This window comes from Schistocerca piceifrons, chromosome 1 (assembly GCF_021461385.2).
Source record: "Schistocerca piceifrons isolate TAMUIC-IGC-003096 chromosome 1, iqSchPice1.1, whole genome shotgun sequence".
NCBI classification, from domain to species: Eukaryota; Metazoa; Arthropoda; class Insecta; order Orthoptera; family Acrididae; genus Schistocerca; species Schistocerca piceifrons.
Genome location: NC_060138.1, coordinates 1,108,232,795 through 1,108,248,874, shown reverse-complemented (window position 1 = coordinate 1,108,248,874; position 16,080 = coordinate 1,108,232,795). Strand labels below are relative to the sequence as shown.

Genomic DNA, 16,080 nt, shown 5'->3' with positions numbered 1-16,080 from the left:
AGATCTTCAGCAATCTCTCAAGCGACGCCCATACATATTATAAAATGTATGTGTGTGTGTGTGTGTGTGTGTGTGTGTGTGTGTGTGTGTGTGTGTGTGTGTGTGGGCGCGCGCGCGCGCTTGTGCATTTGCATGTATGTCCCACATCTCCTCTTAAACCACTAGACATATTTCAACCAAACTTGGTAGACATATTCCTTACTGTCATGCAAGAAACCCTGTTGAGTAAGAACCATCTACCTATCATAGTTGGGGAGATACAACATTATAATTTGTGAGATGTGTGAAAACTGGTGCATCATGCATGATATTTAAATTTATTACTTCTGTTCTACTAACTCTATTTGCAATACATTTTGCAGACAGTAACCACATATACCAGTGAATGCACCTACAAAATTTTATCATGGTACCACATATAGTTCAGGCAATATGACGTCATAAACACTGAGATACCTGAAAAACTGCCACATTGTGCATGACGTTTAAATTTATTACTTCTTTGCTACTAACTCTGTGTGCAACACAAATTGCAGACAGTGTCCACATATGCTGCTAAATGTGCTTGTGTAAACATATCATTGTATGACACATAGTTCAAGAGATATAGCATCATAAACACTGAGATGCATGAAGTTTTAATATATTTATTCTTTACTAGTTATTGTGACTCGCCAATCTTTCAAAGTGCCGCCGTGCAGTTACGAATTCCTCTGCATATGGTGCTGTCTGCCAGACATGCAGCAGCAGCACCACCTAACCGGCCAGCCAGCCAGCGGCCACTAGACTCGGACTCAGTTATGATTTGACTGTTGAAGTATACACACGTCTTACTCTGTTTACTTGATCTGTGACTTCCATGTATTGCATCTTCCTTGAAATATATTTGTTCAACTTGAAGTTATAACAATTGGCAACGAGGTAGTGATTTTTCTTTTCCATCATTGACCCACATGTTTCCACGGCTACATTAGAGCAACTATTGCAAGGTCTTATAGAACAGCAAACGCTTCTCACAAATGCGATTCGTGATTTCGTCATGTCATCAAATGCGGGGCATCTCTCGTTGTTGTCTCTACCCCATTTTCCTCCTTACGATGAGACGGCAGAAGACTGGTCTGATTACGAAAAATGTCTTCGACAGCACTTCTTAGCATTTCATGTCGCGGACGAACAAACATGTAAGTCTCTGTTCCTTTCATGGATTTCACCTCAAATCTATCAGTTGTTGTTACAATTGGCTCCTTCAAAAGATCCTGTGTCTTTGTCCTTTGCTGAAATGTGCTCACTTCTGTCCATCTATTTTCAAAAGCAAATGCATATCGTAGCCTCTCGTGTTGCCTTTTATCGTTGTCAAAAACAACCGAATCAATCCTATCGCACGTGGGCTGATGAACTTCACGGCCTCAGTAGAAAGTGTCAATTTGTTACTGAAGTTCACGAAGAATCCTACGCTGATTCCATGGTATGGGATGCTATTATCCGATCGGCGCCCGACAAAGAAGTTACGCAACATGCCCTTCGGTTCGCAAATCCGACTCTAGATGAAGTCCTATCCATCGCTCAGTCTTTTGAAATTTCTCGCGCTGATGGAGCGCAAATAGAGGCATGGGGTGATGTTGGGGAAATACAACCTCTGTGCGATGTTGACGAAGCGTGTGGCGTGTCCCCGCCGGATGGTGTGGCTGCAGTATGCTCCCAAGCGCAGTGTCGGCCTAACCGTAAACAAACCTCTAAGAAACTGCAGCAAAATCCACAGCAACTTCCTTCATGTCCATGGTGTTTTACGAAACATTCACAAGAAGATTGTCCACAACGTTGGGCCGTGTTTCACAAATGCAAAAAAAGGGTCATGTGTCATCCATTTGCAAATCCGCCCATATACATGATGTTCATGAACATGACGCTGATTCTGATGCTATATTGTCTGTCAATTGTACTTCCTCCCTTTCAGGGAAGTTATTCCTCACTGTCCAAATACTTGGTCGAGATGTTTACATTCAGGTGGATACTGGTTTTGCTGCCACTATCATCAATTCTCAGACGTATCTTCAGTTGGCTTCTCCAATCCTGTCACCTGTCACTAGGCAGTTACAGACTTACAATAAAAAGAAGATTTCTCTCTTGGGACAATTTGATGCTGAGGTATCTTACAAATCTGTCGTTCGCACTGTTCCCATATTTGTGGTCGACCATAGTAACGTGGAGAATCTTTTTGGTTTCGAAACCTTTCGCGTTTTTGGGTTCTCCATAGATGACGCTGTCAATATCGTCTCTGATACTATTCCTTCTACTCAATTGGATTCCTTGTCAACGACATTTTTGTCCCTTTTTTCTCCTGGGTTAGGCCATGCAAATGACTTTGAGGCTCATATCACACTCAAACCCACTGCTCGGCCTGAATTTTTTCGGGCTTGGCCCATTCCTGTGGCCCTTCGTGATCAGGTCAACTGGGAGCTGGATCGTCTCACTGCATCAGGGGTCTTGCTTCCTGTCACTTCCAGTGAGTGGTCCTCTCCTGTCGTTGTGATTGCTAAGCCAGATGGTGATATTTGTCTCTGTGGCAATTTCAAAGCCACTGTAAATGCTCAATGCCTTATCGACACTTACCCTATGCCTCAACCTGAAGAATTGTTCGCTAAACTTGCTGGAGGCCAGTATTTTTTTAAACTTGACCTGTCAGATGCTTATCATTGACTTCCTCTCGGCGCTGCTTCCCAGCAGTTTCTGGTCCTTAACACGCTTTTCGGCCTCTGTCAATACCAACAATTGCCATTCGGGGTTGCCAGCACCCCTGCTCTCTTTCAGCGATTCTTGGAACAATTATTGCTCACTGTCCCCGGGTGTATAAATTACCAGGACGACATTGTTGTCACTGGCTCCACCACTGATGAACATCTTCAAAATCTGCGCACACTTTTTCATGTCTTACAGACTGCCGGTCTTAAGTGTAATCTTCAGAAATCAAAATTTTTCCAGGCATCTATCACGTACTTGGGGTTTCAACTCTCTTGGGATGGTATTTGTCTGGTTCAGCAAACTGTCACTGCGATCGATGCCCTTCCTTGCCCTACATCTGTTAAGGAACTGCAGGCCTTCTTGAGGAAAATAGTATACTATCACAAGTTTTTACCATCTGCTCCTTTGGTGGCTCAGCCGTTGCATCGCCTGTTGCATAAAAATGTGCCTTTTCACTGGTCCGCGTCATGCGATGCGGCTCCAGAAATTGAAGACTGTGCTGAAACAGGCCCAGTGCCTGGCTACTTATCGACCTGGCCAACATCTTGATCTTGCCATGGACGCCTCTCAATACGGGGTCAGTGCAGTCCTTGCGCACCGTTTTTCTGACGGTTCTGAACAACCCATTGCTTATGCCTCCAAAATGCTCACGGATGCCCAACAAAAGTATTCTAAAATTGAAAAAGAAACTTTGTCCATTATTTATGCTCTTCATAAGTTTGGTGTTTTCTTTATGGATCCAAATTTCATCTTGTTACGGTTCACAAACCACTTGTTTCCTTGTTTCATCCATCAACGTCACTTCCCGACAAGGCTGCACACCGCCTCCAGCGCTGGGCTCTTTAATTGTCTCATTTCAATTATGAGATTCATTTCCGGCCGATGGCTCAATATGTGAATGTTGATGCACTGTCTTGCCTTCCCATGGGTCCTGATCTGGCATTCGATAGGGACAAACTTATGTGTTTCCACCTGGATGTTAATGAGCAGCAGATTGTGGACGGGTTCCCCATCACCGGGGACCGGCTGGCGGCTGCCACAGGTTCTGATCCTACCCTCTCCCAGGTTTTACGTTGTATTCAGAAGGGTTGGCCAGATCGTCTGTCTGCTAAGACTTCTGATCCGTTGCGGAACTACTACGCTTTGCGTTACTGCCTCACGGCTAGGGATGGTGTTATCCTCCTTCCCACCGAAAATGCTTCCCTGCGTGTTTGTGGTACCTGCATCTTTGCATTCTTTGGTCTTGCGCCTCCTTCACCAAGGGCACTGGGGTGTCTCTCGCACAAATCTCTGGCGTGCCGTCATGTGTACTGGCCCGGCATCGACTCTGAAATCGCACACATGGTCGCTGCCCGCAGCCCTTGTGCATCACAGGCCGCCACCCTGAAGTCATCTTTGTCTCCATGGCCTTCGCCTGAGAAGCCCTGGGAGTATATTCATGCTGACTTTGTGGGACCTTTTTTAGGTACTTATTGGCTTCTTGTTATTGACGCCTACTCTGACTTTCCTTTCATTGTCCATTGCACGTCGCCTACCACTGCGGGAACCACCAATGCTCTAGCTCGCATTTTCTCTTTGGAAGGCCTTCCCTCTACTCTTGTTACTGATAATGGTCCACAATTTGCCTCTTCTGATTTTGTGGATTTTTGTGCCTGTCACGGCGTCATGCATGTCACGGCCCCTCTGTTCCATCCACAGTCAAACGGTGAGGCTGAACGACTGGTCCGCACATTTAAGGCTCAAATGACGAAACTCCTGACTTCTTCTGCTGCTGATGATGTGCTTCTCCAATTTCTGGCTTCTTACCTTTTCACCCCCATGGGCGACCACAGCCCGGCTGAGCTCTTTCATGGCCAACAGCCCCACACGCTACTTCATCTTCTGTGGCCTTCCACCTCATGGCCGCGGGTGCCTTCGCTTTGCCGGTTCAACACCGATGACCTTGTATGGGTACGGGGATATGGCAGGTGGCCAAAATGGAGTCCTGGCCGCATCTTATGACACCGTGGGCAATGCCTGTATGAAATCCAGATGGACATGGGTTTTGCAGTGCGTCATTCGGACCAGCTTTGGCCTCGTGTGCCGGCAACACCTGTTCCGGATGCCGCTACACTACCTTTGGCTCAGGATACTGGAATCTCTCATTACTCACAATGCAGTCCTCTCACCATTATATCTGTGCCAGCACAAGAACTGACGCCTCCAGGAGACATGCCCATGCAGGAACCAGATGACCATCATCTGTCGGAGCAACTCTACTCGTCTCCTTCTCCTACAGACGCAGCTACATCACCCATGTCTCCTGTTATAAAAACTGGACTTGCTGCAATGGGCAGATTGGTGCACGGGGCCCCAGCAGATTCGAACCCCATGTCTCCTGTCATCTCGACCCGTTATCATCGGGGACACTTCCGGGAAGCCTCCTCCTCAAGACTTCACAGCCAGTCAAACAACACCTATGGACATTAGCAATCTACAGGCCACCTTCATCAAGACCTGTGAAAAAACTTCAAAGGGGGGAAAAGTGTTGTGACTCGCTGATCTTTCAAATTGCTGCCGTGCAGTTACGCGCGTCCTCTACCTGCGGCGTTGTCTGCCAGTCATGCAGCAGCAGCGTCACCTAAGTGGCCAGCCAGCCAGCGGCCGCTAGACTCGGACTCAGTTATGATTTGACTGTTGAAGTGTACACACGTCTGACTCTGTTTACTTGATCTGTGGCTTTCATGTATTGCGTCTTCCTTAAAATATATTTGTTCAACTTGAAGTTATAACACCAGTAAGACACTTCTACAGTTGAGTCAACTTAAGGGAATCCCTGACACCTGCCTGCACTCTTGACAGTTTTCAACTGCGAAGTGCAAATGGCTGTAGGTGAAAACAAAAGCAATCTTTAGAGGTATGAATAGGCATTTCTATAGAAATATAATAGAGGGAAACATTCCACGCGGGAAAGATATATTTATTTGGTCTTTAAATATGTCTGCTTGTGTCTGTATATGTGTGGATGGATATGTGTGTGTGTGCGAGTGTATACCCGTCCCTTTTTCCCCCTAAGGTAAGTCTTTCCGCTCCTGGGATTGGAATGACTCCTTACCCTCTCCCTTAAAACTCACTTCCTTTCGTCTTTCCCTCTCCTTCCCTCTTTCCTGATGAGGCAACAGTTTGTTGCGAAAGCTTGAATTTTGTGTGTATGTATGTGTCTGTTTGTGTTTCTATCGACCTGCCAGAGCTTTCATATGGTAAATATACATTTCTATAGAAACATTTACAAAATCGTATTGTAGACATGTGAAGCAATTGTGCCCAGCATACAGAGTCTGGCTGGGATATTACACTACAAACACAGTTCATTTTTTGTTTTGGCTTCTACTAGAAAAATGGAAAAAATGAATACCTGGGCAATGCCAAGTTTGCCAGCTAGTAAAGTAATAAATTGAGACACTCCATAAATTCATAGCAAAACTAAAAATATATGGTTTAGTTATTCCTTCTGAAAATTATCTAATTGTCTGGATTCATGGATTGATTGTTCCTGTTGGTTACATGATAAATGATAATTCTTACTGTAAATGAGCCACTTTTCTTACAGCAAAAAACCATATAGAAGTAAGACCCCTCCCAGGTTTCAGTACTATTAGCTTCTTCATCAGGGAAGGAACTATTCATTCCGAAAGCTGGAAAATTCTCTTTCCTACTTCTATGTCTATTGGTAGTACTACATATTTTGCTTCCTGAAGGTAAATAGTAGACAGAAATCCTGTCTAATAAGTTATTAATTTTCTCAGTTGAATTTTCGTTTGATACCAATAGAAACTAAGATGGTCATAGTACTTAAGCAGTAGAATATAAATAAGTAGGCACCAACTGTTTGCAGTTTTTCTGGTAGTTTTACTGCATTGTATGTATTTTGAATAAGATAATTAGTTCATAGAAGTTTATCAGCAATTACTGATGATGTTCTTAGCAACTGCTTCATTTTGAATATTGTTATCTACACTCATTTTAAGTTACTGATGGTCTTCAAGATAGCACCTTTGGAAAATGATGAAATTATTGTTACTGTCTCATAGTTTGTGGCAGCTACCAGTATTTATCTCAAATACGCTAACTTATTACTTATAAAAATTGTACGTATTGCCAATTACACCATTGGGTAGAACATTACTTCAGCCTCTATTCACATCCCATCAACATTAGTCCAAATGCAATGGATGAAATTCCTCAGATGACACCTTATCATGACTTGGATGCCACGCCTACTATAGAGGAGCTTCAAAGAGCAATTGTACAGCTCAAATGTGGGAAGTGCCCTGGCAAAGACAACATCTCCATAAAAATTGTAAAACTTGTGCCAGTTTTTCCACTGCTTTTCAACCTCTTACTGAAATGTTGGGCTGAGGGTACTGTGCTGCAAGACATGCATGGTGCCAATATTAATACTTTATTCAAAGGCAAAGGTGATCACGGCGATTACTACTATCACTGTGCAATCTCATTTCTGAGGATACCTGGAAAAACATTTGCCCGTGTGTTGTTGGGCAGACTTAGAAGCTTGCCGAGTGCATATACCCTGATGAACAATGTGGGTTTCATCCCCAATGATCTACAGTTAATATGATCTTCACACTCTAGCAAATTCAGGAAAAGCCCCTCTGTTCATTGCCTTTATCAAACTAAACAAGGCTTTCGACACAGTTAACAGAGAAGGACTGTATGCAGTATTTTTGAAGATAGGGTATTGTATTGTATTGTATTTATTGGTCCAGTAAATCTTACATGTACAGTACAGCACATCAGATATTGGACAGGTCAAAGTATATCTTACAATTAAAACACTTTAGAAACTAGAAAATTATGTTCACAAAATTTTACAGCACTTAATATACTGGGCAAGTCAATGTGTAAGTTATAATTAAACCACATTAGAAACTTGAAGTTTACAACTGAATACATGTATAAGCCAATATTAATGATTACAGTATTTGCATGATCCTCACTTAAGCTCTAAGGATTTTTGAGGAACTCTTCTACACTATGAATTGACATGTACACTAGAGAATTACATTCACAGAATTTTACTTCATATACTGGGCAAGTCGGTATACAACTTATACTTGAACCCTATTATAAACTTGAGAATTACATCTGAATGTATTTATAGGACAGTATTAATGGTTACAGTATTTGCATAATCATCACGTAGACTCTCAAGGTTTTTGGAGGAACTCTTCCATGCTATAAAAGCAATGTGTCAACAGATATTCTTTTAATGCTGCTTTAAAATTTTTTACATCAGTCTTTACTTTAATTTCTCTTGGCAATTTATTGTAGATAATTTTTCCATGGTGTAATGTTCCTTTTTGGCACAAACTGGTTTTTGTATGAGTACATGAAAGTCAGTTTTCTGTCTTGTATTATGATGATGAACATTTTCATTTTTGGGGAGGATACTAGGATTTGTTATTGTATATTTCTTTATAAACATTGCACTTTCAAATAGGAAAATACATGGAAGGGGAAGAATCCCCATCCTTTTAAATAATGGTCTACATGGTTTGTTCCTTTTTATTCCAGCCATGATTCTCACTATTCTTTTTTGCATCCTGAAGAGTTTTAGGCAGGATGGCCAGTTACCCCAGAAAGTGATCCCATATTTTAGGGCAGAATGTATATTAGAATAGTAAACTGTCATTAGACAGTCCTTATGACAGCAGTTTTCTAGCACTCTCATTAAATAACACAGGGTACTTAGCTTCTTTAATATGTTGCCAATGTGAGTTTCCCATCTACAATTATCCTGTAGCCAGACCCCCAGAAATTTTGTATTAGGCACACTTGCAATATCTGTGTCTGACATCTGAATTCTTATATCCTCTTCAGTGTTTCTCTTGACATTATGAAAATTTAATGCTACTGTTTTACTTTTACTAATTATTAGTTTGTTTTGGTTGAACCAGTTTACAACATTTGTTAATGCCTCAGACAGTCTTGTCTGTAGTATCTCTGCAGTCTCCCCACTGAATAATATGATTGTGTCATCTGCAAACTGGATAGTGCTATGGTACTGGTTGGTTGATGTTAGGTCATTTATATATATCAAAAATAGGATGGGGCCCAGTACCGAGCCCTGCGGTACTCCATATTTTACTGCTTTATAATCAGAATAGTGTCATGTTGATTTATTTTCTTTGTGAAAATGTATTTCTACTCCTTGCTTGCGGTCAGTAAGGTATGATCTAAGCCAGTTGTTAGGCATACCTCTGATACCAATTCTTTCAAGCTTCTGCAGCAATAGGGTGTGGTCTATGATGTCGAAAGCCTTAGACAGATCAAGACATATGCCAGTTACTTTTTGTCCACTATCAATTTTTTCAAGTACTTCACCCAGAAATTCATATATTGCTGTTTCTGTTGATCGGCCTTTCCGGAAGCCATGTTGGGTTGTGGATAATATTTTGCACTTTTCTAGAAAATCTAGCAACCTCTTATGAAAATTTTTTTCTAGTATTTTCGGAAGTGTAGATAGCAAGGCAATAGGTCTATAATTGGCTATGTCTTCTTTCTTACCCTTTTTGAACAGTGGTTTCAGTTTCACTGTCTTTAAGCAGGAAGGAAAGACTCCATTTGTTAATGAGCTGTTGAAAATGTGAGCTAATGGTATTGCAATGAGGTCACCCACATTTTTAAAGACATAATCTGGAATCTCATCCACACCTGTTGAAAATTTTGTTTTTAACTCTCTAATTGATAGTATAATTTCCTTAGGGTTGGTTGGAGTAAGAAATAGGGAGTTGCAGTTTCTATTTTGATTTGATGGTGTTGTAGCAGGATTTTTATTTGAAGATTTTATGCCAGAGAGTAATTTTTCACTAATATTTGCAAAGTATGTATTAAAACCATTGGCTACTTCTTCTGGATTTGTAATTTTTTTGCCATCTTGATTTACCTGGAGATTTACATTTTGGGAGGTCTCATTTCCTACTTGTTCTCTGACTATCTTCCACATGGCTTTCATTTTTATATGGTAATCATTTGTTGTTTTTTTAGCTTCTTTTATGACTTTGTGAAGCACTCTCTTATAATTCTTGAAATACACCAGAAATTCTTCTGTAACATTTTGTGTTTTTGAGATTTCATAAAGTCTCCTCTTTTCAGCACATGATATTTTAATGCCTTTTGTCAACCATGTAACATTTCTTTTTCTAGTTTTTAATGTTTGGTTTTTAACTGGAAAAGAAATATTGAAATAATGGAAGAATATTTCCATGAACATGTCAAACTTTTTACATGTGTCCTCATAGTTGTCTATATCATTCCATGTTTCTTTTTTTAGTAAGTGCCTGAAGTGTTCTAGGTTGTGCTTGCTAAAATTTCTACCTCTTCTTGTCATTTGTTGTTCAGTATTTCCTGCAGTCTCTACTAGGAATTCAATAAACTGTGCATAATGATCACTGAAACCTGTATTCATATTTCCAGATTTGTATAAATATTTATCTGTATTTATTAGTATCTGATCTATAGCACTGCTTGACGATTTGGTGACTCTGGTGGGGGATTTGGTAGTTGTATGTATATTGTAGGTTTTTAATAAGGCCTCAAGGTTTAATCTGTCTTTTGAGTTCTTGTTGAAATCTATATTAAAGTCACCACATATGATGGTTGTTTTACTAACTATTTTTATACTGTTAAGTGACTTCTCAAGATTTTCAATGAAAGTAGTTACATTTCCATCTGGGCTTCTATATATGCAAATAACAATTATATTTAAATTTGTCAGTTGTGTAGCAGAAATTTCAAAGTTTTGCTCTTCCCCTAGCTGGTTAGCGAACTTTAAATTATCGTATTTGACATCCTCTCTAACATATATGCATGTTCCTCCATGCATGGAGGTTTACCTGCAAAAAAAAGATGAAAGGGTAAAGCCCTCTATCCTTGTGTGATGTAACATATTTTCTGATAACCAGTGCTCACTAACACATATAACTGACACTTCTTTTAGTTCATCTGATAACAGTATTTCTATCTCACTAACTTTATTTGATAAGCATTGTACATTTTGGTGCAGGAGCATAAATTTCGACGATGACTTATTTACTAGGTTGTTTAGGCCTACCTTATGTTTGACAGCTGCACATGACATATCATTTTTAACACTTTTACAATTGAAGTTTTCTTCCCAGAGTGATGTTTTAGAAGATGAAATCAACATTTCTCTGGAATCACTTGCCATAAAAAACGTTGTGGTTCTTTCCTGTTTCGTGTTGGACGAGTTGACTTGTAGTGTGATGGCGTTTCTGCTGTAATTTTTGGAGTTGTAATTTGAGGAACTGCAACTAGGGTAGATGGGGATCCTCTTCTTTCCACTTCAACACTTCCTGAAGTCATTGGAGTAATATGCTCTTCATTTGAAATTGGTGATTCCATTGCTGCTGCTGCTACAATTGGAGGCTGCACTAAGCCTGGTTGATTTCGGTTTAATTGTTCCATGATTGCATCGCACAGTGCTACTTTCCCTTTCATGTTCCTATAGAAACCATGGGTAGTGAAATCTTCTCTTTTTTGACTGTCTGCATTAATATCTGTCACATTGCTGAAGAGCTTGCATATTTTCTCGAACTTTCGGTTAGTTGCTTCGATTTCTGCATTCACACACGATGTTTTGATGAGGTCATGTCTGATAGGGATGCTTATTATGAACACTTTCATATCCATAACTTTTGCCAATGTTTCCCTTAAAGTTCGCAAAGCGAATTTTGCCTTGTTCTTGTAGACATTGTTTGCGCCAGCTAAAATAATGCAAGAGTTACAACTTCCATGGTTACTGTGTGTGTCAATCTCACAGTGGAGCACCTGGCTTCACAAATCCAATAACACTTTCATTTATTAGTTTTTCGTTCATGATCTGTGCCAGTCCTTTTCCATGACTATCAGAAAATAAATAAATAATGCCAGCATCTTGTTTTTTATGTTGACTGTTTTCGTTTGTTGTTTTTGGTTCTATTTGCTTCACTTTGTCTGTTCGTTTTTTCTGATAGCACACTTAATCTGTTTTTGCACACGATATTAGAATCAGTCAATAACTTTCTTTGAGAATTTGACAGTTTACTTTTCACTACCAGTATGTTTGGAGGTTTGCGATTTCGAGGAAAGTTTGATCTGTTTACATGCTTTTCTGCTACCATGCTAGAGTTGTTTGTTTGCACACGTTTTTGTTTACTTTCAGTTCCTTGCAACAGTTTTTCTTGAGATGGCTGTATTCCATGATTTACTACATTCGATTTTTGCACACTGTTTTGTTGTATTAAAGTTACACTGCTTCTTTGAGATTTATCTTCCTGGATAGAGTTTTCTTCAGTCACTGATTCCCATTTTCCTGTGGAGCGTGTCTTCTTGCTTCCCGTATTTTCCCGATTGAAGTTCTTTTATATCCTGTTTTAGAGTACCGATTATGAATTGTAGACTTTTTATACGTTCATTTAGCTTTGATATCTCGTCCTTACAACTCATACACGATTTCTTTTTTCCACCGAATTTTACTTGTTTTCGCGGAGATACATGATTTACTTTAACACTAGCCGCCATCTTGATGACCAAGATGTTCTCCAAAGCTCCTAAAGATGATCAAGGCTTTTCATGGAGATATGGAAGTTGCTGTGGTCTTTGTCAGAATCACATCTGACTTGTTTGCTGTGAAAAGAGGGGTTCGTCAAAGCTGCATATTGGCTCCCACTCTGTTCAATATTTTTTGTCAGCACTCACTTTTGGTGAAACTAACCTGGGCATTCATCTGTATACCAGAGTTGATGGGAAGCTCTACATCATTTCTCTACCCAGATCCAAGTGCTTCCAAGAAGACTTGCTTATAAATAGCCTTTTATTTGCTGACGATGCTACATTTGTAGCACATACTCAAGATGATCTGCATGAGCTTGTGGATGAATTCTCTACTGCATGCAACCTCCTCTCCATGTCTATAAACGTAAAGAAGACGGTTGTCATGGCACAGGGATACATTGATGTAACTGACATGAAACTGGATGGCTCCTTGCTGAAGGTAGTCGACAAATTCTGCTATCTGACAGAAGCTCTCTCCCCGGATGACGAGATAAATGCAAGAATAGGAAAGGCTGTCATTGCTTTCGGAAAGTTTCGCACACAAGCATGGGACAACAAACATCTTACATTGTCAACGAAAGTACTTGTGTACCATTATGTGTGCTGAGTTTTTTCCTGTATGGAGCTGAGACTTGGATGTTCATATGGCAAATGATATGGCTCTGAAAACTGCAAAACAACAGAGTATCACTGCCATGCTCAAGCAACGTTGCCTGTGGTGGTTAAGACATCTGCATCATATGGAGCACTCCTGTCTGCTCTGGTGCACATTACTCAGTGAAAAAGCAGGAGCAAAGATACTTCATGGAAGACCTCCACTATGCTTTAGCGATTGCATCAAGCATGATATGTGTGCATTTAATATTGACAGTGACAAGTGGGAGCACCTCGCTGATGATCGCAGCAAATGGAGAAAACTGACTGCACATGGAAGCAAGATGCATAACCAAGTATGGCTAAATGACTTAGCTGCAAAACAATCATGCAGACATAAGCTTATGACTAACCCTCCTGCTGGAGCGACTCATATTTGCCTCGCTTGTGGATGCCAAGCTGCCTGTTGGACTTCAGAGCCACCAGCGAAAATGTCTCCAGGACACCGCTTGAATGTTTCAACAGGAAGCACCATTATGCATATAATGTCTACAAATCCCAATAATCAAGTAATTTTTAAGAAGTGCTTGTAAAATGCCCCCTATTTATTGTGCTGTGGCAGTAAAAAAATTGTGAAAAACTTTTAAATCAGATTTTGTAAGTCTGCTTTGATATAACAAAGTTAACTCTTACTTATCAACTGTGTTTGCAAGCATTACCTCTTCCCATTACTTTTAATGTAGAGCAGTACTCATTGTTGTGCATTATCATGATATAATGATAGTATGTGTTTTTCTTACTGAACAGATTTGTCCATAGTCTGCAGTAACATATTAGAATATCAAAACGCTGAGGTGGACTTCGAAATTACAAACATTTTTGCCAAAGGGGTATAGAAAATTCTGTTTATATGTCAAACATTTATGTTACACTTTCCTCATCAAGAATGTTCACCCCAACATTCACCAAAGCTGATTTTTTATAAAATTTAGAAATGATTAGCACAGCAAAAAGAATCTTGCTGTTTGTTATTTTGGAAACCACAAATCCTAACTATTCCCTCCCTATACATTTATGAAATTATCATCTTCTTACACAGCAAACAAGAATTATTTCAGGAGCCACACAAACAACATGAAAAAGAAAGATAATTTTATGTTTCCCACAGACAAATTGAAATTCTACATACAGAATCCACAAGATCTGAAGGTTAAAGTATATTATAAATTAAGAGGCAAAACATACTTCATATGAAGCGAGATATTCTCAAAAGTAGACTGCAGCAGATTATGCAGAAGAAATGCCACTGTTAGGTAGAAGAATACATGGGAGATGAAAAAATGGAACTATAATTATTAGGATTCTGTTCTTTCCATTAGTTTTTAATTGTTCAAGTTCTACTACAAAATTTTTGATGTTTCTCCTTTACCTGAATCAGATGATTTAAATTATGTGCATTGTGAGGCTAATAAATCATAATTTGCAAGCTGAAGATGGTTTTATGACCAGAAGAATCTACTTGTTCATCTATATTTGAATTTATAAGCTTTAAACATTGTGTAGCGAACATAATTCAGTTTGCATGAATGGTCATATTATTTATCTGTGTTTATTTATGTTTCAGGTGCTGGAAATGCTGCTGGATGCTGGTGCTGATCCAAATATTGTAGATGATTGTGGAGTATCATCGCTCCACACACTATCAGATAGACGTGCAGATGTCAGGGTACTGTAAATACATAATAGAAAAAATGTGATAAATTGATTAATTACATCAGATACGAGAATGGAATCTGTTAAATATCTACACTTAAAACACATTTGAACAACAATGAAATAAATGTCTACCTGGAAATACTATCAGATGCAGACATAAATAAAAAGTACCATAATTGCTGGCATTCATAACGAGGTATTCCATTACATGGTAGAGAATGGAAACACTCGGAGGCAATCAAATTATTCTTCTGTTACACAGAAAGTCTTACACATCCTTCCATGAAAGAAATAATATCAAAAGATGATATGAGGATATGAAGCATCAATTATTGACTATAGCTAATGTGTCTGTTGCTTTCATTTCATTGCTGATTTTCCCATAATCTAGCCTGTCTGTATTTCTCTTGGCTGTGATTTGTCAGTGATTACCATTTTTAATCAATAAGTGTTCTTATAACATCAAAACTATTCCTAATTTTGGACAGTTGAAGTCATCTTTGGCTATGAAATATAACAGTTGTGTAGGCTGTTATTTACATCTGTGTGCAATGACATGACAAGCAGAAACATGTCCTTTTTTAAGTTGATGGAATTATTGTTTCTGAGATACCTTTCTTTGAAGACAAAACCAAACAATGCACAATCCAGGTTGAAATAACAACAATATTATGAAAAGGGTAGTTTGCTACTCCCCAAAAACTTGCACACACACACACACACACACACACACACACACACACACACACACACACGCACACACACATGCACACACACACACACACACACACACATTCATGAAAATACAGCTCTCTCTCTCTCTCTCTCTCTCTATCTCTCTCTCTCTCTCTCTCTCACACACACACACACACACACACACACACACACACACACACACACTGGCTTCGGGAGCCAAAGACAGTGGTCATGTGTGTGTGTGCTGTGTTTGCATGAATGTGTGTGTGTGTGTGTGTGTGTGTGTGTGTGTGTGTGTATGTTTCAGGAGAAGACCTAGCCCAAAGGCTTTTTTAGTAGTCTTTCTGTGTAAATATTTTAACAAAAATAAATAATTATTGACAATATAATGTAAATGAATGGATACAAAAATCTACTCAACAAGCAGCGGCAGGAGAACGCGCACACAAAATGGTTTAGCTTGTACCAGCTTTTGGAGCCAGTGGCTCCTTCTTCTGGCAGAAGAGTGTAAGGGGAAGGAAGTGGGGTGAAAGAAAAGGACTGCAGAGGTTTAGGGGAAGGGTTACAGTTCAGAAAAGTTATCCAGAACCCTGGGTCGGGGGAGACTTACTGGACAGGATGAAAAGGGAAGACTGATTGTTGGAGATTGCACCAGTCAAGATTTCAAAACCTGAGAGCTTAAAAGTGGAAGACAGGGTAATATGCAAGACAAAGATTACT

General features: G+C 39.7%; 1 protein-coding gene across 1 annotated transcript in view; it reads left to right on the top strand.

Annotated features, from left to right (window-relative positions):
- LOC124776613 (serine/threonine-protein phosphatase 6 regulatory ankyrin repeat subunit B-like) overlaps positions 1 to 16,080 on the top strand; it is a 379,233-nt gene that overhangs the window by 213,905 nt on the left and 149,248 nt on the right. Inside the window, exon 11 of the mRNA XM_047251691.1 lies at positions 14,573 to 14,674. Coding sequence (XP_047107647.1) covers positions 14,573 to 14,674 — 102 coding nt within the window. The remainder of the gene's footprint in view (positions 1 to 14,572; positions 14,675 to 16,080) is intronic.